We start from the raw sequence: 26,097 nt of genomic DNA on the forward strand, positions 1-26,097 counted from the left end.
GAGTTCTTCCCTTGGATTCGAACCAGTGACCTTAGGGTTGGCAAGCATCCACCCTAACCCCTACACTACAGTGGAGTTGTGAAGAAGAGAGGTTGAGACTTTGATGAATGTGAGATTTTTTGTGAAAAAGTTAAATATTTGAAAAAGTATAAATAGTTAAAAAGAGAAAAGTAATGCCGATAAAGTTCAAAAAAAGCTGCACGTTTTGATATATGAATTGTTGAAATAGCACAAAGTATGAAGGACTAGAAGAAGACCGTAAAAAGGCGGAAGAAAATGGCCAAACAGAAGAACAATAGTGTGACTGCTGAAGCAGTCACACTAATGAGCAATTAGAAGTTTGTCTATAAATCAGAATTTGAATGAAGTCTCTAGCAGAAAGTACGACATGAATGAGGCAGGAATCGAACCCATGACCTCATGATCAATAAACCTTTACTCTGCCACTTCGCCACAGAGAGCACAGACATAAGCATGTTGCCATTGTAATGTGATGACGTGCTGCAAACGGTGGCAGAAGCAATTAATGCGTCTCTTCACAAACACCTGTAACCAATTGAGGGTGGGGGAGGGGAGCAGAATTCAACATCACATAACAAGATTGCTCAGCCTAGATTTGAACTAGTGACCTTGGGGTTGGCAAGCGGCCACCTTACCAACTGGACTACAGACAGAGTTGTGGAGAAGTTACAAAGTTGAGCTCCTTCTCCTGCTGCTGTGAAAAAAATGCATTGGGCTGAATGAGAGCAGAGAGCTCCCTGGCTGCATTTAAAAAATATTTTAAATTATTATCTAAGTCTCTTTGCATTTTTGACCAGAATTTTAGCCAGAAGACAAGTGTGGCTACAAAACTGGAGAAAATAATTTGTCTAGAGTTTAATTTGCAGAAAAAGTTAAATATTTTAAAAAGTATAAATAGTTAAAAAGAGAAAAGTAATGCCGATAAAGTTCAAAAAAAGCTGCACGTTTTGATATATGAATTGTTGAAATAGCACAAAGTATGAAGGACTAGAAGAAGACCGTAAAAAGGCGGAAGAAAATGGCCGAACAGAAGAACAATAATACTAGAAAAAACATTTCCAAGAATGGAAATGGTGTGAATGCTGAAAGCAATGCTGAATGAGCTGAAGAAATTGTTGAAACAATGCTGAATGAGCTGAAGAAAGAAAGAAAGAAAGAAAGAAGAAAAGGACAGAAGGAAAGAAAGAAAATGGGAAGGGTAGATGGAGAAAGAAAGAAAGAACAAAAGGACAGAAAGAAAGAAGACACAGAGAGAAGGGTAGATAGAGAAAGAAAAAGGTAAGAAAAACAGAATAATAGAAGATAAAGAGAATAGAGAATGAATCAAAGAGACAGAGGGGTAGTAAGAAAGAAGGAAAGAAATTGGGGTGGATAAATGAAAGAGAGAGATATACAGAGAGCGGTAGAAAGAAAGAAAGAGAAAAGGAGTAGAAAGAAAGACAGAACAAAAGAAAGAAACAAAGAAGTAAAAAGAAATGGGGTAAAAGAAAGAAAGAAAGAAAGAAGAAAAAGAGAGAGGGGGATGATAGATAGAAAGAGGTAGATGGATGGATGGATAGAGAGGGAAAGATAGAAAGAAGTTATGTAAAATACAAATGAAGGAGTAAAAGAAAGAAAGAAAAAGAGAGAAAAAAGAGACAAAGGGTTTGAAAATAGATAGATAGATAGATAGATAGATAGATAGATAGATAGATAGATAGATAGATAGATAGATAGATAGATAGATAGATAGATAGATAGATAGATAGATAGATAGATAGATAGATAGATAGGACACATGTTAAAAGCTGCATCCTATGTCCTGGCTCCACCTGTAATTGTACTACTATTAATAGAGTTGGAAAGACTAAACGTCTGAACTTAAATTCATGAGAAAAATATAAATTGTTGGAGAGTTTAAAGTTTAGAGAGTTTATTTATTTAGCACACAAATTTCAATGGTGCAAGGAGGGAACAAAGCCGGTTGGCTTGTACATAGGTTCCACCCCTATAACAAATTACAACAAATAACAAATAAACAGATGTTTACATCAAAAGTATAAAATCATTGAGAGGCTGATGAATGTGAGCTGAAAACCTGTGTGTGTGTGTCTGGGTGTGTGAGTCTGACGGTCTCTCTGTCTGCGTGTACATGTGCAGAAAGTAATACTGTTGATAAGCGCCACAGAACTCCTCTCTCCCTAATGATCTGATTGATTACACCAGTGTGGCAGCCTGCCCTCAGAAGTTACCATGGCGACTCAACTAACTGCTTACATTTTACTGTGTGGAACAGTGTTGTGTTTGTGTGTTTGTTTGTTTGTGTATGTGTGCATGTGTGACTGTGTGTGAGTGTCTGTGTGTGTCTGTCTGTGTGAGTGTGATGCCTGTGTTTGTGCGTGGACATCCTCTGTCAGTCTGGTTTATCATGTGTGTGTGTGGGGCTGTGTTTAAAAACATCTTAACGAGTGGCCAGGCTGCACCTGCACTGTTCTATTTATAGACTTTGATAACGAGCTGGCCTCTACAGCTGGACCAACTGCACATAGAGCAGAGCAGAGCAGAGAGATTTGAGCTCTGTGCAGCTTCCGAAAACATAGGATGCTAGTAGGATGCTATAGGCAAACTTCTGGTCGTCTCCGCTCCGACCTGAGCTGCAGCTGCTTTTATATTGTCAGATTTGGAGGCAGGTCAAATGGCAATTATTCAAAGTTTACAGTTTGTCTTACTTAAGGATCAATCATTTGCATTTCTTTGGAATGAATCTTGGGTCCTTATATGGCATGATCAACATGCCCATTCGGATCTTCTGGGTGTGATACCTGAACTATGACTTAAACCTCAATCTAACCTTACAGTACATGGCTTAGTAACCTACATGGATTCCACACTTTGCCATAACCATTAATTCATTTAAACTGTGTTTTTTTCTCTTCCACTTGCAAAGAGGATGATGACAGACCTGCAGCTGCTTTTAGCTATTGTTTAATAGCGGTGGGCAGATTGATTTTAAAAAGATTCACACTTTCTGGAGCTGTTTAGTTCAGTGGGTAGAGCAGGTTCCCCATGTGTTGAGGCTACTCTGCAGCTGGCTCTGGTTTAAATCCCACATCGGTTGGGCCTTTGCTGCATTTCTGTGTAACTACGGTATTCAGATGTATGTTTTATGATCACCCATCTTGAGCAAAGTCCAAATTTTATGCAAATCATTTACAGTTTTGTTGAAGGTTCACTCGAATGATATATGTGATGATGAAGGGCAAAGTACTTTTGTCTTCAGACTATGACAGGGATATATTTCAAAGTTGTTTGAACTACGGCCATCTACTAAACTAACAGATTTTTACCTGTTTCAGTATTAGTATCATAATTCAGTGCTTTTTCTGAGATAAGTTTGGTTTTGCTTTAGAGGCTTTTAGCTCCCGAGAACCAAATTTCTCTCTTTTCTCTCATCTTTTTGTTCATTTTGAATATACAGAACAAATGTGATGGTTAGGTTTAGGTGGGTTGCTGAAAGTGGGTGTATAACCAACAGCTACCTCCTGTGGTCAAGTGGTATAGGTGCATTCTTGTTTAGATACATAATGGCCCAATTCCAATCCGACCGCTCACGGACTCACTGACTTAGAGGCGCGTTCACGGGAAGTCCGTGAGTGTGTGAGGGCTGTTCCATTGTCAGATCATCAAGTCAGTGAGTCAGTGAATGAGCCCTTACTGCCCTCTTACCGTAAGTCAGCACCGATGCTGACTTTGGGTAGGGGAATTACCCACAGTTCATAGCGTTGTGAAGTCAAACACATGAGATGCCGTCGGAACGCAAGTGTTAAAAAAAAAAAAAAAGTAAATTACCACACGTAGTCAGAGAGAGCTCCGCCGCTCTCTTTATTGTTAATGGACAGGAGCAACAACCAAAAAAAAAGAAAAAAAGAAAAAAAAAAGAAGTTTACTGTCAGTATTAACATGTGCAGTTTGTGATTATTGATGATGATTTGAGCAGATCTGATCCGGGAACATTTTGTTTTGAGTCCGTCCACCTCACACACCTTGTGCGCGTTGAAAGTACGGTAAATTATCGGCCCAAGACCGGAGTCAACAACATGTTGTTGTCAAGGTAACGTGTCGTGAGAGTGTGTAAGTGCTGTTCCATTCATATTTACAGCATCTGGACCCTCACAGACTCTCACACTCTGTCACTTAGAGCTGACGTCACTTTAGTCAGTGAGGGTTGAGGGCCTGAGTCGGGGCGGATTGGAATTGGGGGTATCATCTATTGTTCAATGAGAACTTCCTTATATTAAATACAATAAACAAAAACTTAAAACACCACAGACCGACTGCCTAATTCTGAAGCAAACAGTCTTGGCCGAAGAAAATCATCATTATGATAAGGTACACTGCATGTAAAATAAAGTTAGTGGGTGAAGTAGGTCCAGAGCCTATGGGATTCATTATAACCTACACATATTGAGAAGAAATGTGTTCATTTCTTTAATTGTGTAAGTGTACTTACTCAGCTTACTATCCCCTGTATGACTATAGAATAATGCAGAAGTGTGCTTTCTAAACACTCAATTGTAACACAACATTTGGAAGAGATAACGGAGTGAAAGTTATTCAAATGGTCTGACTGATGCAGTCTACCGTCTCTGTCCAGTTACAAATAATAAAGATGGAAACATCACCAGGTGTGTTGAGGATTAGGACCAGTGATGGACTGGCCATAGGGCAATATGGGCAAATGCCACAATGGCCGCGTAGTGATGCGGGTGTGTGAAGACGCGACTGAGATGGCTGCCATGTGAATGTGGCCGCTGTTGGAGAGTGGGCGTGTCCTAACTGCTCCTGGAGCCCCGCCCATAATCCAGGCATTTTTTAAATTTCCAGTTTAGACGCACGTCAGCCAAAACTGAGGGGTTTAGTTACTCTTTAATTCTCCTTGGGGCACATTTGTGGCTCTGCAGACTTTGTTTGACTTACTGTGTCAATTTTAACAGATTAGATTAGATTACAGAATTTACCAGTTTCAACATCAGTATCATAATTCAGTGCTTTTTTTCTGGGCTAGGTTTGGTTTCGCTTTAGAGGCTTTTAGCTATCGAGAACCAGATTTTAACTCTTGACATTAATAAATGTCTTTTCTTTTTTTGCATCTTTCTGCCCATTTTGAATAAACAGAACAAATGGGAGAGTTAAGGTTAGGTGGGCTGCCGAAAGTGAGTGTAAGCAACAGCTTCCTCTTGTGGTCAAGTGACACAGCTGCATTCTTGTCCAGATAGTACCGTATTGACCCGAATATAAGACGATATTTTTTCCGTCAAAAAAAGTCTGAAAAAGACGGGTCGTCTTATATTCGGGGTCTAGATATTTATATATGCAAATCAGCGGGTGACATCAAACAACGTCTGTCCAAGCAAGTCAGGGCTTTTCTTCCTCACTCACACACCAGTGACCTGCAGAGATGCAGCTGCGTCTGAGAGGATGATCGCGCGCGCGCGCGTGTGTGTGTGTGTGTGTGTGTGTGTGTGTGTGTGTGTGTGTGTGTGTGTGTGTGTGTGTGTGTGTGTGTGTGTGTGTGTGTGTGTTGCCCCTTCGCCACACAGCAGAGCGCTGCCACACAGTTACAGCTCAACTCCACTCGGTTTAGGTCATTTTAATCACAGCTGACTCCTTCACAGTTCCTCCGGGGGCGGGGGCGTCATATCACAGCGGCTACGGCCGCGTTGTCGCCGGGGACAGGGACACACCGGACACACCGGACGCGGAGGCGCCGAATAGCTGCGAAGCGCCGAGAAACTGAGCCAGTTTCCTTTCGGGGCTCATGTTAAACGATTGTGTTGTTCACACCAGACGTCCTGCAGCAATCGTTTCGGTGTCTGGTCTATTTTGTGCGCGAGCTGCGAGCGATTGCGTCAAGCCAGGCAGGTCAAACAAAGAAACACGAGAGAATCCGCTCAACTTTTAAAATCAAAACAATTTTCAAAATAAAACACCGCAATTGATGCGTGTGCCTTTTTGTGTAAACAGAGCGCAAGAGAGATGGACACACACTTACACACATTCAGAGAGATCAGTGGGCGCTACAATCTACCAGAACGTTATTTCACAGATACTGAAAACATGATTTTAAAAAGATTAATTTTTTCTTTGATTTTGTCTGAAAAAGGTATTTTTCCAAAGACAGGTCTTGAAAAAGGGGGGTCGTCTTATATTCAGGGTCGTCTTATATTCGGATCAATACGGTACATTTAACTCACTTCATATTCTGCTTTTATGTGTGTTATAGTGCTTTCTGACGGGACGAATTAAGGATTATCTTCTCTCTTATTAGGGGCCAAGCAGCCTATTGTTTTTGCCAGTGTTTTTCTTCTTCTTTTTCCTAGGAAATCCTACTTCCCATTCATGAAAGATCACCAGACTTTGCACAAAGGTCTCCAAGCTTGGTACTCCAAGCACATGTCAATGATCCTCATGGGTGGGTGTGTGTGTGTTGAAAATTCCTGACACATCAACTGTATGTGCTACAGTTGTGCAACTTTCACCAAAATGTAGCCACAATACTTTAGAAACTTTTGTACATTTAATATATAAAATGAAGACCTAGCCCTAACAAACCAAAACACTGTGATCTCAGTTTTTCTCGATGTTGTTCCCAGTATGATCATTTTTTCAAGGAATTATTCATCAATCAATCTTGGAAAAAATTATAGTTTGTTGACTTGATGGTGTTCAAAGATGAAAATTTGATTTTTTTGTACTTTAAAATTAGATTTCACCCTCTGGAAACTTCATTTGGAGAATTGAAGAATTGTTGTGATTTTTCATTCTTCACTAAAGTTGTCAACAGGCCGACGTAGCCACTGCCTTACACTATGTCTTATAATGGAGACATATTCATGATATAGTAGTGCTGAACTGTCCTTTACTTTAGCTACTATCAGCCCGAACTCTGCTCCTGCTCCTGTTTCAAAGGCTCCTCCAAATGTCCCACTCTTCACTGAATCAACAGTAACCACTAAACATGATTTATTTTCTTCTTTTCTTGATTCCTGAGGATTGTGAAATGAGACACAACATGTCATGAAAAGTTACAAAGCACCACCGGGATGATGGTTTGTCAAAGTGCATTGTACTGTACATGTCGTAAAGCACTGACAGTGATATTACTACTTGCCTCTGACTCAACCGCCAACGCACCCACACTCACGGCCACACATACACACACACACGAAAGACTGAGCAGAGGGAGCTGCAGGGACTCTCTCTTTAAGTAGGTGATGTTTTCATGCATCACTCACGCCACCTAGTGAGAGCTTTGATTCATAGCAGCAAGATCTGGATTTCAGTGGACTCAATCTGACACCTGCACCAGCACTGATGAGCACAGCAGGTGCAACTTGTACTAACGCCCTGATGTTGTATAAAAGCTCCTTAGTTTTATTTATTTATTTATTTTTCTTACAAATGAAGTGATGAAGGGAACATAGAAAACACAAACAGCAACAACAAGATGGACATTAACAGTAGGGGGCGCTACAACACCTTCAAACACATTGTACAAATGCAGAACTCTAGATCTAGCCTGATGCATCAGCCGCTTATTTCATTACATTTCAAAAAGCGTCTGAACCTGAGCCATAGGGATTCGTTTGCTTCCGGGAGGCGGTTGCTTACATTTGCTTCAACTAATCGCTGCTGCTTGGTGGTCACGTGTGCTATACACCGGTTAAGCTCATAGGTTAATCTTGAGCGCTTGAGTTCAACGTCATCGCCTTCACTTACCCACCGAAACGCATTGCTAGTGTCCTGACTACATTGTTGAGGCAAATGAAATTTGCCGGAACCAGTAGGCGGCGCTAGCCTGGCTACTCTAGATCGACTGTGTTTGAAAATGTTGAACCAACTTCCCCTGGAAACTTTGCGTTTACAGTCTAATTAATATTCACCTATGTTTCCTTGTTTTTCTTGTTTCCATATGTGGCTAATCGATTTGTAGGGTTGGTCTAGTCTCTAGTGGTATAAGGTTGTAGGTGGTAGAGTATGTTTTTAAGAGTTGTGGTTTGGGTTAAAGGCTTAGAGTTAGGTTAAGACTAAGGGTTGGACACTTAGGGTTAGGTTTAATCTTGGGGTTAAGAGTAAGGTGCGAGGTTTAGGGTTAGGGTTAACTTCAACCAGTTTACCACTGGTCTGCAGTTTTCTGGCCATCCACCTTGTAGGTCTCTGGGCTTTATTCAATCAGCAGAAAACTATATCATCGTACTTTGGAGTGCTCTTTCACTCAATAGGCAATTTCTGTGTAATTAATGTGTTAATGTGTCTGTGTAATAACAAACCCAAGTAGCCATAAGGCCACACTGTCTCTGTCTCTGGCTGTTTTTTGGTTGTTTGTTTGTTTTTGTTACCTCTTCTCAATAAATGATTGTGACAATGTGATTTATTCTTTACAGGTGAAGTGTATATCTTCTCAAAACTTTATTGACCAATCACTTTCAAACATATCACTGTGAAAATTAAACCTGATACTTTGAGCTCCTGAGGTATTTGACACAGGAATAACCTGGTTGACATGCTACGCTTCGTTCAATGCTGTTGTGTTTAGTGAAAGTCCAGGCTGTTCTCCAGATGCAACAGTGATTGGTTTCTGTGAAAATGTACACTTTGTAATGTAATCCTGCATTTGGAAGATGAATGCACCAGTAGTAGAAATTAAACTTGCAGTTTTTGTGTTTATTTTTTAGAAATTCAAATCTATCAGCTTTTTTGACGACTACTCATTGGTAATGGACCTTCACCTCCAATTGCTCAGTTTAAGCGGAGTCACCCTGCTGGAAAATCCAGCTAGAACCAGTTCCAAACCTATAGGCCAATGACAAGATCTGCAGAAGAATAACTTGATTTGTTATGATGAATAGATGTGAAATGTATTTGCTGTAATCAATAGCAGCAATAAGCCTGTGAATATTCTCATTTGTCCAGGGTCATAGTTATCTCAAGGAAATTTAAATTGACTGGACTTCTAGGCTGGAAATGTTCATGTCTACCAAATTCATGTTGTTTAACATAATTCATTTATCTAGGAATAATTGAAAAGAGATCAAATGTATTTCCACCAGCATATTTTAAAAACTTTAATTGGTTCACTAACTGTTTGTCCTGACTACATCTACATTGCATCAAGATCAAGGGTAACTAATTTCCATGTGGTTTGCGTCCTGAGACACAGACCTTAGAGGATTTTTTTTCTAAATTGACCATAACAGCAAATGAACATTTTTTCGCAGAAATTTCATCGTGCCACAGGGTTTGTTATGGTTAGGCCGGGATGTGAACTTCGTAAACATTGGACTCAAGAAGAACAAAGTGATAAACACCACCAACATCCGAGAGGTTCCTAATAATAACTACACTGGTCAGTTCTCTGCTCCACAACAATTATGAATTCATGGTTAGATTCATTGGTATGGCATTCCTTAATTATTTCCTTGTGACTCATAATCATCTCTAGTTTTTCAGGACTGAGTTATTGATGATTAAAAAGAAACATACAGTATCAGTTCTCAGACATGAAACAGTGATAGAACCAGACAAGACTCTTTTGATTTGCATTATGGTGATTTATTTTGATCGGACATGACACCTGATTCAATTAGAAATTTCATTGTAAGACAGATGCATCATTTATTTCAGGTTGTTGCCATCTTTTTTTCCTGGAGACATTGACTCTACGAGCTGACCTGAAACCCACTGAAGGTGGTGTGGCCGCCAGTTGCCCAAACAGTAGACTCTTTACACAGGCGAATAGCAACCCTGTCATCTTTCTTCAGCTCCAAGAACACTGCATTTCCTCCATTATCAGCAACCTCAGGTTTGACATCAGATGTCATGACAATTTTGTGGTCGTTCTTCATCAGCTCCAGCGTGGCAACTTTTTCTTCTGCAGCACGGTAGAAGAAGGTGAAATAATAAACACCTGAGGAAGGTGCAGTGAACACACCTGTGGAAACAAGATATTATTTATTAATCCTGTTACTCAAATCAATCAACATGAGTCATCATGAGCGTGGCTGCATATGATGGATTTACCTGTATCTGTTTTGTAGGCGCCACCAGCGTTTGTAATCACAGAGTTGTAAATCAAAGTCGTGTTATTGCTGAAGTTTCCATAGGGTCCACCCCGTTCTATCTGAGCGCTGAATGCCACCACCATGGTTTTCTCTACAAAAATCAAAACATGTCAGGTGTTTATGAGTTTGTATACGTACCTGCCAAATAACCCAACCTCAGCCTAAACCCAACCACAGATGTTTCCTTCTAGTTTCTGTGATACAATTAGCACAGATTTGGATCTTAGCTGATTCTGTTCACTCACCAAAGACCCACAAGTTTTATCTACACCTGCTGTCAACACACAACAGCTGGTGACCTCACTCCTGTTTATAAGGATGTTGAACAGCTAACGGGATCAATATCCAAAGATTTAGGTCTGTCATAAGCACACAAGTATGTAGGCAACAGTTGGCACATGGCATCCTCACATATATCAAACCTTCAAATTGTTCTTCAGTACATCCTACATTAAAAGTCTTTGATAATTTCACTTTACCTTCGAGAAGTTTTTTTTCGGTCTCTGTAGGCAAACTTCTGCTCGTCTTCGCTCCAACCTGAGTCCTACAGCTGCTTTTATATTGTTAGATTTGGAGGCAGGCCTATTTGGTCTCATGTTTTCTTTCTTTGGAATCAAGTTTGTGTCCCAATCACTTTGTTGTAATTTAGTGTCAGTTTTATTAGATTTGGAGGCAGGCCTATTTGGCAACAATTAAAAATCTTACGTGTTTTCCAACGAAACAGTCGGTTGCATTTCTTTGGAATGAAGGTTGTCTCAATATGAAAAAAACACTCCAGTCCATTAAGTCATCTTCCCACGCAAACATTGTGATCTGCAGGTGTATTTGCCACTGTCATCTTTCCATTTCTTTTTTATTCTTATTTCACATTCATTTTCTCATTCATATCCTTGTTGCATCTTATACAGTATATTTATCGTATCGACCGATATTTCTGTGATTTTCTTTTTTCCTATTTATCAGCATGGATATTACTAAATTGATTACTAAATTGAGATTTGGCTGTGGATTATCTGGGGTTAGGAGAGCCTTGTCTCTGTGTGTGTGTATGTCATGTGTAAGTCCTGCAATGTGTTTCACTGTATTTCTTTTTTTTTCTTTCGACTTTGTATTATTTGTATCATTTTGTGGAAGGACCCCATCGAAAATGAGATGATTCATCTCAAGGATCTATCCTTAATAAATTAATTCAAATTAGATTCTAATTTGCCACGTGTTATCTTCCTCTTCAGTCAGACAGGAGGTGATCGGGGCGGTGCGTGGCGCAGTGGGTAGAGCGGCTGCCCCATGTAGAGGCTACAGTCCTCGCCGCAGGCGTCCCCGGTTCGAATCCCGCGTCGGGCAGACCTTTCCTGCGTGTCATTCCCCCTCTCTCTGCCTCCCCATTTCCTGTCTATCTCTACTGTCATCACTATCAAAAATAAAGGCAAAAAGCCGAAAAATATACTTTAAAAAAAAAAAAAAAAAAAAAAAAGACAGGAGGTGATCCATCTGACACTAAATTACAAAATAACGAATTTCAAGCCGATTTCTTTGTTAGCAACTCCAGATTTAAAACTATACCCGTATGTGAGGACACTTGGTTTCATTGAAAGGGGAAACTGTAATAAAAGGGTCTTGAGTCCTTAGTTGACTGGATGTTCCAGGTTTGATTTCAAAAAGTAAATCCTGAATGAGGATATGAAAAAAAAATCTGTATTTTGTTTAGAAATGTCTCCCTTTCTCTCGCTCACTGAATATCAAATTCAAAGTAATAATATTAAAACAAATGCAGGGAGCACCCAGAAATCAAACCTGGAACATCCAGTCAACTAAGGACTCAAGACTCGTCCAGATTCTAGTCAAGTTCGTCTGCTGTCACACCCTACACACACACACACACACACAACATTTCTCTCTCTCTCTCTGTTGACTTTGGTTTACAGTGTTGACTGAGTGAGTACAGTGCAATAGTGCAGCAAAATGGCGAAATAACATTTTTTCCTAGATTGTTCAAGTTTTGAGATCTCTGGAGCCAAAATTGAAATCACAATTAAATTTTGATTGATTAGTAATTACACAGCTCTAACAAAGACCCATGTCTTCTCGGCTGGAAACTATCATGTCTACCAAATTCATGTAGTTTAACATAATTCATTTATGTAGGAATAATTGAAAAGAGGTCAAATATATTTCCACCAGCATATTTTAAAAACTTTAATTGGTTAACTAACTGTTTGTGTCCAAGACAGATGGGGTTTCCTTGTCCTGACTGATCTACTTTGCCTCAAGATCAAGGGTAACTAATTTCCATGTGGTTTGCGTCATTTTTCTAAATAGACCACATCAGCAAAATAACACTTTTTCGTAGAAATTTCATGCCACAGGGTTTGTTATGGTTAGGCCGGGGTGTGAGCTTCGTAAACATTGGAATCAAGAAGAAGTAAGTGATAAACACCACCAACATCCGAGAGGTTCCTAATAATAACTACACTGGTAATTTTTCTGCTTTACCAACAATTATGAATCCATGGTTAGATTCAATGGTATGGTATTCCTTAATTATTTCCTTGTGACTCATAATCATCGCTAGTTTTTCAGGACTGAGTTATTGATGATTAATAAGAAATGTATCAGTTCTCAGACATGAAACAGTGATAGAACCAGTCAAGACTCATTTGATTTGCATTATGGTGATTTATTTTGATCGGACATGACACCTGATTCAATTAGAAATTTCATTGTAAGACAGATGCATAATTTATTTCAGGTTTTGGCATCTATTTTCCTGGAGACATCGATTTTAAGTCGACTGGACCAGAAACCCACTGAAGATGGTGTGGCCGTCCCCTGCCCAAACAGCAGCACCTTTAGGCAGGCGCACCCACACCTGGTCGTTGCTCTTCAGCTCCAAGATCACTGCATTTCCTCCAGTATTAGCAACCTCACTGTTGCGATCAGATGTCATGACAATTTTGTGGTCGTTCTTCATCAGCTCCAGCGAGGCAACTTTTACTTCTCCAGCACGGCAGGAGAAGGTGAAATAATAAACACCTGCAGTAGGTGCAGTGAACACACCTGTGGAAACAAGATATTATTTATTAATCCTATTACTCAAATTAATCAACATGAATGATAATGAGTGTGGCTGCATATGATGGATTTACCTGTATGGACTGTAGGTGTCACCGATGTTTGTAATCATAGTGTTGTACTTCACAGTTACTTCTCCATTGAAGGGTCCATAGGCTCCACCCTGTTCTAACTTAACGCTGAACAACGCCATGGTTTTCTCTACAGAAAACAAAACATGTCAAGTATTTATGAGATTGTATAAGTACCTCCCAACTAACCCAACCTCACCCTAAACCCAACCACAGATGTTTCCTTCTAGTTTCTGTGAGACAGTTAGCACAGATTTGGATCTCAGCCGATTCTGTTCACTCACCAAAGACCCACAAGTTTTATCTACACCTGCTGTCAACACACAACAGCTGGTGGCCTCACTCCTGTTTATAAGGATGTTGAACAGCTAACGGGATCAATATCAGAAGATTTAGGTCTGTCGTTTTTTGTTAGCAACTCCAAATTTAAAACTATACCTGTTTTTGAGGACACTTGGTTTCATTGAAAGGGTAAACTGTAATAAAAGGAAATCGGTTAAAAATTCAGTGAGTTATGTTGTAATTTAGTGTCAGTTTTGTTCGATTTGGAGGCAGGCCGCAGGCCTATTTGGTCTCATGTGTTTTCCAACAAAACAGTCGGTTGCATTCCTTTCAATCAATCAATCAATCAATCAATCAATCAATCAATCAATCAATCAATCAATCAATCAATCAATCAATCAATCAATCAATCAATCAAACACTTTATTGGTCCCCAAGGGGCAATTTAAAAGGCATAAAGAGCAGCATTAGAACAAACAAGACATCACACAACATAAAAACATTCACAAAAATTCTAGCAGCTGTCAATTTGGAATCAAGCTTGTGTCCCAACATGAAAAAAACACTTTGTTGTTACAGTATTTAGTGTCTGTTTTATTAGATTTGGAGGCAGGCCTATTTGGCAACAATTAAAAATCTTACGTGTTTACCAAAGAAACCGTCGGTTGCATTTCTTTGGAATGAAGGTTGTCTCAATATGAAAAAAACACTCCAGTCCATTAAGTCATCTTCCCACGCAAACATCGTGATCTGCAAGTCAGGTGTATTTGCCACTGTCATCTTTCCATTCCTTTTTTATTCTTATTTCACATTCACTTTCTCATTGTATTTCTCATTGACTTTGTATTATTTGTATCATTTTGTGGAAGGACCCCCTCGAAAATGAGATGATTCATCTCAAGAATCTATCCTTAATAAATTAATTCAAATTAGATTCAAATTTGCCACGTGTTATCTTCCTCTTCAGTCAGACAGGAGGTGATCCATCTGACACTAAATTACAAAATAACGAATTTCAAGCCGATTTCTCTGTTAGCAACTCCAGATTTAAAACTATACCCGTATGAGGACACTTGGTTTCATTGAAAGGGGAAACTGTAATAAAAGGGTCTTGAGTCCTTAGTTGACTGGATGTTCCCGGTTTGATTTCAAAAAGTAAATCCTGAATGAGGATATGAAAAAAAAATCTGTATTTTGTTTAGAAATGTCTCCCTTTCTCTCGCTCACTGAATATCAAATTCAAAGTAATAATATTGAAACAAATGCAGGGAGCACCCAGAAATCAAACCTGGAACATCCAGTCAACTAAGGACTCAAGACTCGTCCAGATTCTAGTCAAGTTCGTCTGCTGTCACTCACACACACACACACACACACACACACACACACACACACACACACACACACACACACACACACACACACACACACACACACACACACACACACACACACACACACACACACACACACAACATTTCTCTCTCTCTCTCTGTTGACTTTGGTTTACAGTGTTGACTGAGTGAGTACAGTGCAATAGCGCAGCAAAATGGCGAAATAACATTTTTTCCTAGATTGTTCAAGTTTTGAGATCTCTGGAGCCAAAATTGAAATCACAATGAAATTTTGATTGATTAGTAATTACACAGCTCTAACAAAGACCCATGTCTTCTCGGCTGGAAACTATCATGTCTACCAAATTCATGTAGTTTAACATAATTCATTTATGTAGGAATAATTGAAAAGAGGTCAAATGTATTTCCACCAGCATATTTTAAAAACTTTAATTGGTTAACTAACTGTTTGTGTCCAAGACAGATGGGGTTTCCTTGTCCTGACTGATCTACTTTGCCTCAAGATCAAGGGTAACTCATTTCCATGTGGTTTGCGTCATTTTTCTAAATTGACCACAGCAGCAAAAGAACATTTTTTCATAGAAATTTCATGCCACAGGGTTTGTTATGGTTAGGCCGGGGTGTGAGCTTCGTAAACATTGGAATCAAGAAGAAGAAAGTGATAAACACCACCAACATCCGAACCAGTCAAGACTCATTTGATTTGTATTATGGTGATTTATTTTGATCAGACATGACACCTGATTCAATTAGAAATTTCATTGTAAGACAGATGCATAATTTATTTCAGGTTTTGGCATCTATTTTCCTGGAGACATCGATTTTAAGTCGACTGGACCAGAAACCCACTGAAGATGGTGTGGCCGTCCCCTGCCCAAACAGCAGCACCTTTAGGCAGGCGCACCCACACCTGGTCGTTGCTCTTCAGCTCCAAGATCACTGCATTTCCTCCATTATTAGCAACCTCACTGTTGCGATCAGATGTCATGACAATTTTGTGGTCGTTCTTCATCAGCTCCAGCGAGGCAACTTTTACTTCTCCAGCACGGCAGGAGAAGGTGAAATAATAAACACCTGCAGTAGGTGCAGTGAACACACCTGTGGAAACAAGATATTATTTATTAATCCTATTACTCAAATTAATCAACATGAATGATAATGAGTGTGGCTGCATATGATGGATTTACCTGTATGGACTGTAGGTGTCACCGATGTTTGTAATCATAGTGTTGTACTTCACAGTTACTTCTCCATTGAAGGGTCCATAGGCTCCACCCTGTTCTAACTTAACGCTGAACAACGCCATGGTTTTCTCTACAGAAAACAAAACATGTCAAGTATTTATGAGATTGTATAAGTACCTCCCAACTAACCCAACCTCACCCTAAACCCAACCACAGATGTTTCCTTCTAGTTTCTGTGAGACAGTTAGCACAGATTTGGATCTCAGCCGATTCTGTTCACTCACCAAAGACCCACAAGTTTTATCTACACCAGCTGTCAACACACAACAGCTGGTGGCCTCACTCCTGTTTATAAGGATGTTGAACAGCTAACGGGATCAATATCAGAAGATTTAGGTCTGTCGTTTTTTGTTAGCAACTCCAAATTTAAAACTATACCTGTTTTTGAGGACACTTGGTTTCATTGAAAGGGTAAACTGTAATAAAAGGAAATCGGTTAAAAATTCAGTGAGTTATGTTGTAATTTAGTGTCAGTTTTGTTCGATTTGGAGGCAGGCCGCAGGCCTATTTGGTCTCATGTGTTTTCCAACAAAACAGTCGGTTGCATTCCTTTCAATCAATCAATCAATCAATCAATCAATCAATCAATCAATCAATCAATCAATCAATCAATCAAACACTTTATTGGTCCCCAAGGGGCAATTTAAAAGGCATAAAGAGCAGCATAGAACAAACAAGACATCACACAACATAAAAACATTCACAAAAATTCTAGCAGCTGTCAATTTGGAATCAAGCTTGTGTCCCAACATGAAAAAAACACTTTGTTGTTACAGTATTTAGTGTCTGTTTTATTAGATTTGGAGGCAGGCCTATTTGGCAACAATTAAAAATCTTACGTGTTTTCCAACGAAACAGTCGGTTGCATTTCTTTGGAATGAAGGTTGTCTCAATATGAAAAAAACACTCCAGTCCATTAAGTCATCTTCCCACGCAAACATTGTGATCTGCAGGTGTATTTGCCACTGTCATCTTTCCATTTCTTTTTTATTCTTATTTCACATTCATTTTCTCATTCATATCCTTGTTGCATCTTATACAGTATATTTATCGTATCGACCGATATTTCTGTGATTTTCTTTTTTCCTATTTATCAGCATGGATATTACTAAATTGATTACTAAATTGAGATTTGGCTGTGGATTATCTGGGGTTAGGAGAGCCTTGTCTCTGTGTGTGTGTATGTCATGTGTAAGTCCTGCAATGTGTTTCACTGTATTTCTTTTTTTTTCTTTCGACTTTGTATTATTTGTATCATTTTGTGGAAGGACCCCATCGAAAATGAGATGATTCATCTCAAGGATCTATCCTTAATAAATTAATTCAAATTAGATTCAAATTTGCCACGTGTCATCTTCCTCTTCAGTCAGACAGGAGGAGATCCATCTGACACTAAATTACAAAATAACGAATTTCAAGCCGATTTCTTTGTTAGCAACTCCAGATTTAAAACTATACCCGTATGAGGACACTTGGTTTCATTGAAAGGGGAAACCGTAATAAAAGGGTCTTGAGTCCTTAGTTGACTGGATGTTCCAGGTTTGATTTCAAAAAGTAAATCCTGAATGAGGATATGAAAAAAAAATCTGTATTTTGTTTAGAAATGTCTCCCTTTCTCTCGCTCACTGAATATCAAATTCAAAGTAATAATATTGAAACAAATGCAGGGAGCACCCAGAAATCAAACCTGGAACATCCAGTCAACTAAGGACTCAAGACTCGTCCAGATTCTAGTCAAGTTCGTCTGCTGTCACACCCTACACACACACACACACACACACACACACACAACATTTCTCTCTCTCTCTCTGTTGACTTTGGTTTACAGTGTTGACTGAGTGAGTACAGTGCAATAGCGCAGCAAAATGGCGAAATAACATTTTTTCCTAGATTGTTCAAGTTTTGAGATCTCTGGAGCCAAAATTGAAATCACAATTAAATTTTGATTGATTAGTAATTACACAGCTCTAACAAAGACCCATGTCTTCTCGGCTGGAAACTATCATGTCTACCAAATTCATGTAGTTTAACATAATTCATTTATGTAGGAATAATTGAAAAGAGGTCAAATGTATTTCCACCAGCATATTTTAAAAACTTAAACTGGTTCACTAACTGTTTGTGTCCAAGACAGATGGGGTTTCCTTGTCCTGACTGATCTACTTTGCCTCAAGATCAAGGGTAACTAATTTCCATGTGGTTTGCGTCATTTTTCTAAATAGACCACATCAGCAAAATAACACTTTTTCGTAGAAATTTCATGCCACAGGGTTTGTTATGGTTAGGCCGGGGTGTGAGCTTCGTAAACATTGGAATCAAGAAGAAGTAAGTGATAAACACCACCAACATCCGAGAGGTTCCTAATAATAACTACACTGGTAATTTTTCTGCTTTACCAACAATTATGAATCCATGGTTAGATTCAATGGTATGGTATTCCTTAATTATTTCCTTGTGACTCATAATCATCGCTAGTTTTTCAGGACTGAGTTATTGATGATTAATAAGAAATGTATCAGTTCTCAGACATGAAACAGTGATAGAACCAGTCAAGACTCATTTGATTTGCATTATGGTGATTTATTTTGATCGGACATGACACCTGATTCAATTAGAAATTTCATTGTAAGACAGATGCATAATTTATTTCAGGTTTTGGCATCTATTTTCCTGGAGACATCGATTTTAAGTCGACTGGACCAGAAACCCACTGAAGATGGTGTGGCCGTCCCCTGCCCAAACAGCAGCACCTTTAGGCAGGCGCACCCACACCTGGTCGTTGCTCTTCAGCTCCAAGATCACTGCATTTCCTCCATTATTAGCAACCTCACTGTTGCGATCAGATGTCATGACAATTTTGTGGTCGTTCTTCATCAGCTCCAGCGAGGCAAACTTTTACTTCTCCAGCACGGCAGGAGAAGGTGAAATAATAAACACCTGCAGTAGGTGCAGTGAACACACCTGTGGAAACAAGATATTATTTATTAATCCTATTACTCAAATTAATCAACATGAATGATAATGAGTGTGGCTGCATATGATGGATTTACCTGTATGGACTGTAGGTGTCACCGATGTTTGTAATCATAGTGTTGTACTTCACAGTTACTTCTCCATTGAAGGGTCCATAGGCTCCACCCTGTTCTAACTTAACGCTGAACAACGCCATGGTTTTCTCTACAGAAAACAAAACATGTCAAGTATTTATGAGATTGTATAAGTACCTCCCAACTAACCCAACCTCACCCTAAACCCAACCACAGATGTTTCCTTCTAGTTTCTGTGAGACAGTTAGCACAGATTTGGATCTCAGCCGATTCTGTTCACTCACCAAAGACCCACAAGTTTTATCTACACCTGCTGTCAACACACAACAGCTGGTGGCCTCACTCCTGTTTATAAGGATGTTGAACAGCTAACGGGATCAATATCAGAAGATTTAGGTCTGTCGTTTTTTGTTAGCAACTCCAAATTTAAAACTATACCTGTTTTTGAGGACACTTGGTTTCATTGAAAGGGTAAACTGTAATAAAAGGAAATCGGTTAAAAATTCAGTGAGTTATGTTGTAATTTAGTGTCAGTTTTGTTCGATTTGGAGGCAGGCCGCAGGCCTATTTGGTCTCATGTGTTTTCCAACAAAACAGTCGGTTGCATTCCTTTCAATCAATCAATCAATCAATCAATCAATCAATCAATCAATCAATCAATCAATCAATCAAACACTTTATTGGTCCCCAAGGGGCAATTTAAAAGGCATAAAGAGCAGCATTAGAACAAACAAGACATCACACAACATAAAAACATTCACAAAAATTCTAGCAGCTGTCAATTTGGAATCAAGCTTGTGTCCCAACATGAAAAAAACACTTTGTTGTTACAGTATTTAGTGTCTGTTTTATTAGATTTGGAGGCAGGCCTATTTGGCAACAATTAAAAATCTTACGTGTTTACCAAAGAAACCGTCGGTTGCATTTCTTTGGAATGAAGGTTGTCTCAATATGAAAAAAACACTCCAGTCCATTAAGTCATCTTCCCACGCAAACATCGTGATCTGCAAGTCAGGTGTATTTGCCACTGTCATCTTTCCATTCCTTTTTTATTCTTATTTCACATTCACTTTCTCATTGTATTTCTCATTGACTTTGTATTATTTGTATCATTTTGTGGAAGGACCCCCTCGAAAATGAGATGATTCATCTCAAGAATCTATCCTTAATAAATTAATTCAAATTAGATTCAAATTTGCCACGTGTTATCTTCCTCTTCAGTCAGACAGGAGGTGATCCATCTGACACTAAATTACAAAATAACGAATTTCAAGCCGATTTCTCTGTTAGCAACTCCAGATTTAAAACTATACCCGTATGAAGACACTTGGTTTCATTGAAAGGGGAAACTGTAATAAAAGGGTCTTGAGTCCTTAGTTGACTGGATGTTCCTGGTTTGATTTCAAAAAGTAAATCCTGAATGAGGATATGAAAAAAAAATCTGTATTTTGTTTAGAAATGTCTCCCTTTCTCTCGCTCACTGAATATCAAATTCAAAGTAATAATATTGAAACAAATGCAGGGAGCACCCAGAAATCAAACCTGGAACATCCAGTCAACTAAGGACTCAAGACTCGTCCAGATCCTAGTCAAGTTCGTCTGCTGTCACTCACACACACACACACACACACACACACACACACAACCTATCTCTCTCTCTCTCTGTTGACTTTGGTTTACAGTGTTGACTGAGTGAGTACAGTGCAATAGTGCAGCAAAATGGCGAAATAACATTTTTTCCTAGATTGTTCAAGTTTTGAGATCTCTGGAGCCAAAATTGAAATCACAATGAAATTTTGATTGATTAGTAATTACACAGCTCTAACAAAGACCCATGTCTTCTCGGCTGGAAACTATCATGTCTACCAAATTCATGTAGTTTAACATAATTCATTTATGTAGGAATAATTGAAAAGAGGTCAAATGTATTTCCACCAGCATATTTTAAAAACTTTAATTGGTTAACTAACTGTTTGTGTCCAAGACAGATGGGGTTTCCTTGTCCTGACTGATCTACTTTGCCTCAAGATCAAGGGTAACTCATTTCCATGTGGTTTGCGTCATTTTTCTAAATTGACCATAGCAGCAAAAGAACATTTTTTCATAGAAATTTCATGCCACAGGGTTTGTTATGGTTAGGCCGGGGTGTGAGCTTCGTAAACATTGGAATCAAGAAGAAGAAAGTGATAAACACCACCAACATCCGAACCAGTCAAGACTCATTTGATTTGTATTATGGTGATTTATTTTGATCAGACATGACACCTGTTTAAATTAAAATTCATTGTAAGACAGATGCATCATTTATTTCAGGTTTTGGCATCTATTTTCCTGGACACATCGATTTTAACACGACTGGACCAGAAACCCACTGAAGGTGGTGTGGCCGTCCCCTGCCCAAACAGCAGCACCTTTAGGCATGCGCACACACACCTCGTCCCCTTTCTGCAGCTGCAAGAACGCTGCATTTCCTCCATTATCGTAAGTGTCAGAACTTGATGCACGATCAGATGTCTTAACAACCAGCTCTCCATTCTTGGTCAGCTCCAGTGCGGAAGCATGGCGTCCTCCAGCATGGTAGAAGAAGGTGAAATTATAAACACCTGCAATAGGTGCAGTGAACACACCTGTGGAAACAACATATTGTCACATGTATTAATTGTGTCACACAAATTAATCAACATGAGTGATTATGAGCGTTGCTGCATCTGATGGACTTACCTGTACATGGACTGTAGGCGTCACCGATGTTTGTCATCACAGTGTCGTACGTCACAGTTACTTCTCCATTGAAGGGTCCAAAGTCTGCATTCTTATCTATCTTAACACTGAACACCACCATGGTTTTCTCTACAGAAATCAAAACATGTCAGGTGTTTATGAGTTTGTATAGGTACCCCCTAAATAACCCAACCTCATCCTAAACCCAACCACAGATGTTTCCTTCTAGTTTCTGTAAAACAGGTAGCAGAGATTTGGATCTTAGCTGATTCTGTTCACTCACCAAGGACCCACCAATAAGTTCTAACGTATAAGCAGCACTGAACAATGGCATGGTTTTCTCTATCCACAAGTTTCCGAACGTCATCTATGGTCAAAACTGGCTTCCGGTTTGCCGGTTTGGTGGAATTTTACGTTTACGTTTCCATGGTTCTCAGGCGTTGTCATAGTTGCGGTAAACGCATGGATCTATTAACGCTGGCTTTTAACACAGATGTCAATTTGTGTGATATCCACTGTTAAAAGCTGCTGTGATGATCCATGCGTTTTACAGATTTTCATTGGGGGGAAAAAAAAAAATCCATGCATTTACCTCGGCTACTGAAACCATGGAAACGTAAACATAACATTCCAAAACCGGCAAAACAGGCTACGTTTTTGACGTTCGGAAAAAGGTGGATAGAAACAAAACATGTCAAGTATTTATGAATTCTTATAAGTAACCCACAAACTCCACAAGCCAAAAGAGCCCAAATTATCACTTCCACCTCAACCCCAAAACAGATCTTCTAGTTTCTGTGAGACAATTGACCCTTTGTTGGCCTTCTGATTGGTCTGCTGATCCACCAATCAGAGCGCTTCTCCCCATGTCACATGTTGCACAACATTCTAAGGTTGGACAACCCTGGAATGAAACCCTATGAAACGAGATAGGTAGACAGCAATTTTTTTGGCAAAAACTACTTAATAATTTTTCAATATAGTTAAAATGTGCCTGGGGTTCCTGCAATAGCAACTCACGATATCTGTAACGTATTCCTGGAGTCATTTTTATCCCATTCCCCAAACCTAAGACATCAATAAACATAGGCTACTTGGCCCATGTGTACTGTATAACATATTACTTTAACCTTCTGTTAGTTGAGCTTAATAATAGGGTTTGGGGGTGGTCCACTAGGGGGAGCTCTAGGCATAGGTCAGGGGTTAACTGCAAAGTTTTGTTTGTTGTTGTTGTTGTGTGCAGTGAGCCTGTTTTTCCCTGGCTGTACTGAAGTGCTATTGAAGCTCATTCATTCTCTAGTCCACTCTCTGGTCGTGTTCATAGACAGAGAGGATCTAATACCTTCAAAGTTATCTAGCAAACGTAACATTACCGCTGCTAATGTCTTTTGAACTTTGTGAAGTTTTACGAGGAAAAACGGGAGATCGGCGGAGATTAGGCGTTAGCTTGTAGCTAACGTTAGCTAGCGTCGTTAGCTACTAGCTAGTGAGTGACCAAAACAATGATTTTTCCCCATTTTTCGGAAAAGTCAGGTAATGCCCGTTCAATCGCTATTGAGCCACGTCTGTCCTCTATCATGGACACTATTTTTCTGATGCATAAGTTAATTAAAATTTTCTTTACAAGCAATTTAAATCTGCCTAATTTTCAATGGTTTCCAATGGGAGTTAACCCTTCCGTGACCATTGTTTGTCCAACCTAGCAACAGTAACCGTGGGGGGCGGGGCCTTGACAAAGGGTCAATTAGCACAAATTTGGATCTTAGCTGATTCTGTTCACTCACCAAGGACCCACTAATAAGTTATTATCTACACCTGCTCTCAACACACTACAGCTGCGGCCTCACTCCTGTTTATAAGGATGCTGAACGGCTAACAGGATCAATATCAGAAGATTTAGGTCTGTCATAAGCACAGAAGTAGTATGTACGCAACAGTTGGCACATGGCATCCTCATCCACATATAACAAACCTTCAAATTGTTCTTCAGTACATCCTACATTAAAGTCTTTGATAATTTCACTTTACCTTTGAGAAGTTTTTTTTGGTCTCTGTAGGCAAACTCCTGCTCGTCTTCGCTCCAACCTGAGTCCTACGGCTGCTTTTATATTGTTAGATTTGGAGGCAGGCCTATTTGGTCTCATGTTTTCTTTCTTTGGAATCAAGTTTGTGTCCCAATCACTTTGTTGTAATTTAGTGTCAGTTTTATTAGATTTGGAGGCAGGCCTATTTGGCAACAATTAAAAATCTTACATGTTTTCCAACGAAACAGTCGGTTGTATTTCTTTGGAATTAAGGTTGTGTCCCAATATGAAAAAATCACTCCAGTCCATTTAGTCATTTTTCCTCGCAAACATCGTGATCTGCAGGTCAGGTGTATTTGCCACCTGTCATCTTTCGTATTTGTATTTCACATTCATTTTCTCATTCATATCTTTGTTGCATCTTATACAGTATATTTATTGTATCAACCGATATTTCTGTGACTTTCTTTTTTTTTCCTATTTATCAGCATGGATATTACTAAATTGATTACTAAATTGAGATTTGGTCTGTGGATTATCTGGGGTTAGGAGAGCCTTGTCTCTGTGTGTGTGTGTATGTCATGTGTAAGTCCTGCAATGTGTTTCACTGTATTTCTTTTTTTTCTCTTTCGACTTTGTATTATTTGTATCATTTTGTGGAAGGACCCCATCGAAAATGAGATGATTCATCTCAAGGATCTATCCTGAATAAATAAATTCAAATTACATTCAAATTTGCCACGTGACAGGAGGAGATCCATCTGACACTAAATTACAAAATAACCCACATAATTTTTAAACAGATTTCAAGCCGTTTTTTTGTTAGCAACTCAAGATTTAAAACTATACCTGTATGTGAGGACACTCACTCAAAATCTGTATTTTTTGCTGTGGTCTTTAGAAATGTCTCCCTTTGTCTCGCTCACTGAATATCAAATTCAAATTAACAATATTGAAACAAATGCAGGGAGCACCCAGAAATCAAACCTGGAACATCCAGTCAACTAAGGACTCACCCAGGACGGGCAGATGTGCAATAGATGTTGTATACAGACAAGAAAACAGCTTAAGGGCTGGGCCATTCAATAATTCGGGCCAGATGACTGCCAGATGATGTGCACTGTATTGTTATATACCTGTGACACTTCTGGGAGATGTTCATGCGAGTTCCTCTTGTCCTCCCCCAGGGTCCCCAACAGTCCTAGAAGGGTCCTATAGACCTCTTCCCAGCCTACGTCACTGTGACGTCAAGACGTTCACTGGAGCCAAAACTGACCCAGCATAGGCGTCGGGTCAGTTGTTTTGGGTCAGTTGTTTTGCCTGCTTTTGACAGGTTTTAAATTAATTTTGAACAAATGTTATGCTCACATGGAAAATATATAATAGGTTCTGTTTAAAAGAGTAAGAAAAGAAGAAGACAAGCACCGATTAAACTTCTTGTAAATAAACGTGCACTCCGCCCACAGACTGTATATCCCCCGGCTCTGTCCTTGTGCCAGTCCGAGTTCTCAACGGGTCGGACCGAACAACATGACCGGACGTACTGGGTTCAGGTTGAAAACATTTAATAGCTCGGGTCGCAGTGGTCGGACGACAGGCTTCTTTTTTCTTTCTTTTTTTTTTGCCACGGTCTGGTCGAGAGTTAATGCTCGTGACGTGAGTCTGGGGCCGCATTGGGTCCAGAGGCTTCAACACCTGCGGATCTGACCGAGGTCGGGTCTTTGAGAACTGTAACAGGACCGAAGCAGCTTAGAAGCTGCTCAAACAGGCAATCGTGGGCTTTCAGAGGTTTAGTACATTTACAAGAACTAGTAGCAGAAAATAGAAATAGACCCGGCCGGGCATCTGTTTGAGACTCAGCTTTTATTTGAGAATTTACGGTAGCCTATGATGGTCTGGAGTCAACTTTTTAAAATAACACTCACGGTAGCGTTTACAAGCTGCCGCGTTTCAGACGTTTTGCCTAAAATAGTACTGGGTACCAGGTTCCAGGTACTTTTACCTAATGGAAATGCAAAAAGGCCGAGTCGAGTCAAGTCAAGCCGGTACCATGTGGTGGAAACGCGGCTTAAATCACCCCAAATCTGATAGGTAATTGGTCCGTCTGCTGTCACACCCTCTCCTACACACACACACACACACACACACACAGACACACAG

The 26,097-nt window shown here is 39.5% G+C and overlaps 3 protein-coding genes across 3 annotated transcripts in view; all 3 read right to left on the reverse strand.

The window, feature by feature from the left end:
* Nucleotides 1-26,097, reverse strand: part of LOC146968941 (complement C1q-like protein 3) — a 59,849-nt gene that overhangs the window by 26,646 nt on the left and 7,106 nt on the right. The gene's annotated exons all lie outside the window — the stretch shown is intronic.
* Nucleotides 1-26,097, reverse strand: part of LOC146968942 (complement C1q-like protein 2) — a 47,621-nt gene that overhangs the window by 20,135 nt on the left and 1,389 nt on the right. The window lies entirely within an intron of this gene.
* Nucleotides 9,473-10,633, reverse strand: LOC146968943 (cerebellin-4-like). The gene is made up of 3 exons (XM_085759999.1): nucleotides 10,601-10,633; nucleotides 10,081-10,212; nucleotides 9,473-9,991 (listed from the first exon to the last, which is right to left on the reverse strand). Exons 2-3 carry the CDS (start codon nucleotides 10,202-10,204, stop codon nucleotides 9,720-9,722), a joined length of 396 nt encoding a protein of 131 aa, XP_085616125.1. The 5' UTR covers nucleotides 10,205-10,212; nucleotides 10,601-10,633; the 3' UTR covers nucleotides 9,473-9,719.

This window comes from Trachurus japonicus, chromosome 18 (genome assembly GCF_045865225.1).
Source record: "Trachurus japonicus isolate A0001 chromosome 18, Traja_1.0".
In the NCBI taxonomy this organism is placed as follows: Eukaryota; Metazoa; Chordata; class Actinopteri; order Carangiformes; family Carangidae; genus Trachurus; species Trachurus japonicus.

Coding starts and splice junctions, on each gene's coding strand:
- LOC146968943 (XM_085759999.1), bottom strand. CDS start 10,204: ATGGTGGTGGCATTCAGCGCTCAGATAGAACGGGGTGGACCCTATGGA. Junction 9,992..10,080: donor CGCCTACAAAACAGATACAG/GTAAATCCATCA, acceptor TTGTTTCCACAG/GTGTGTTCACTGCACCTTCC.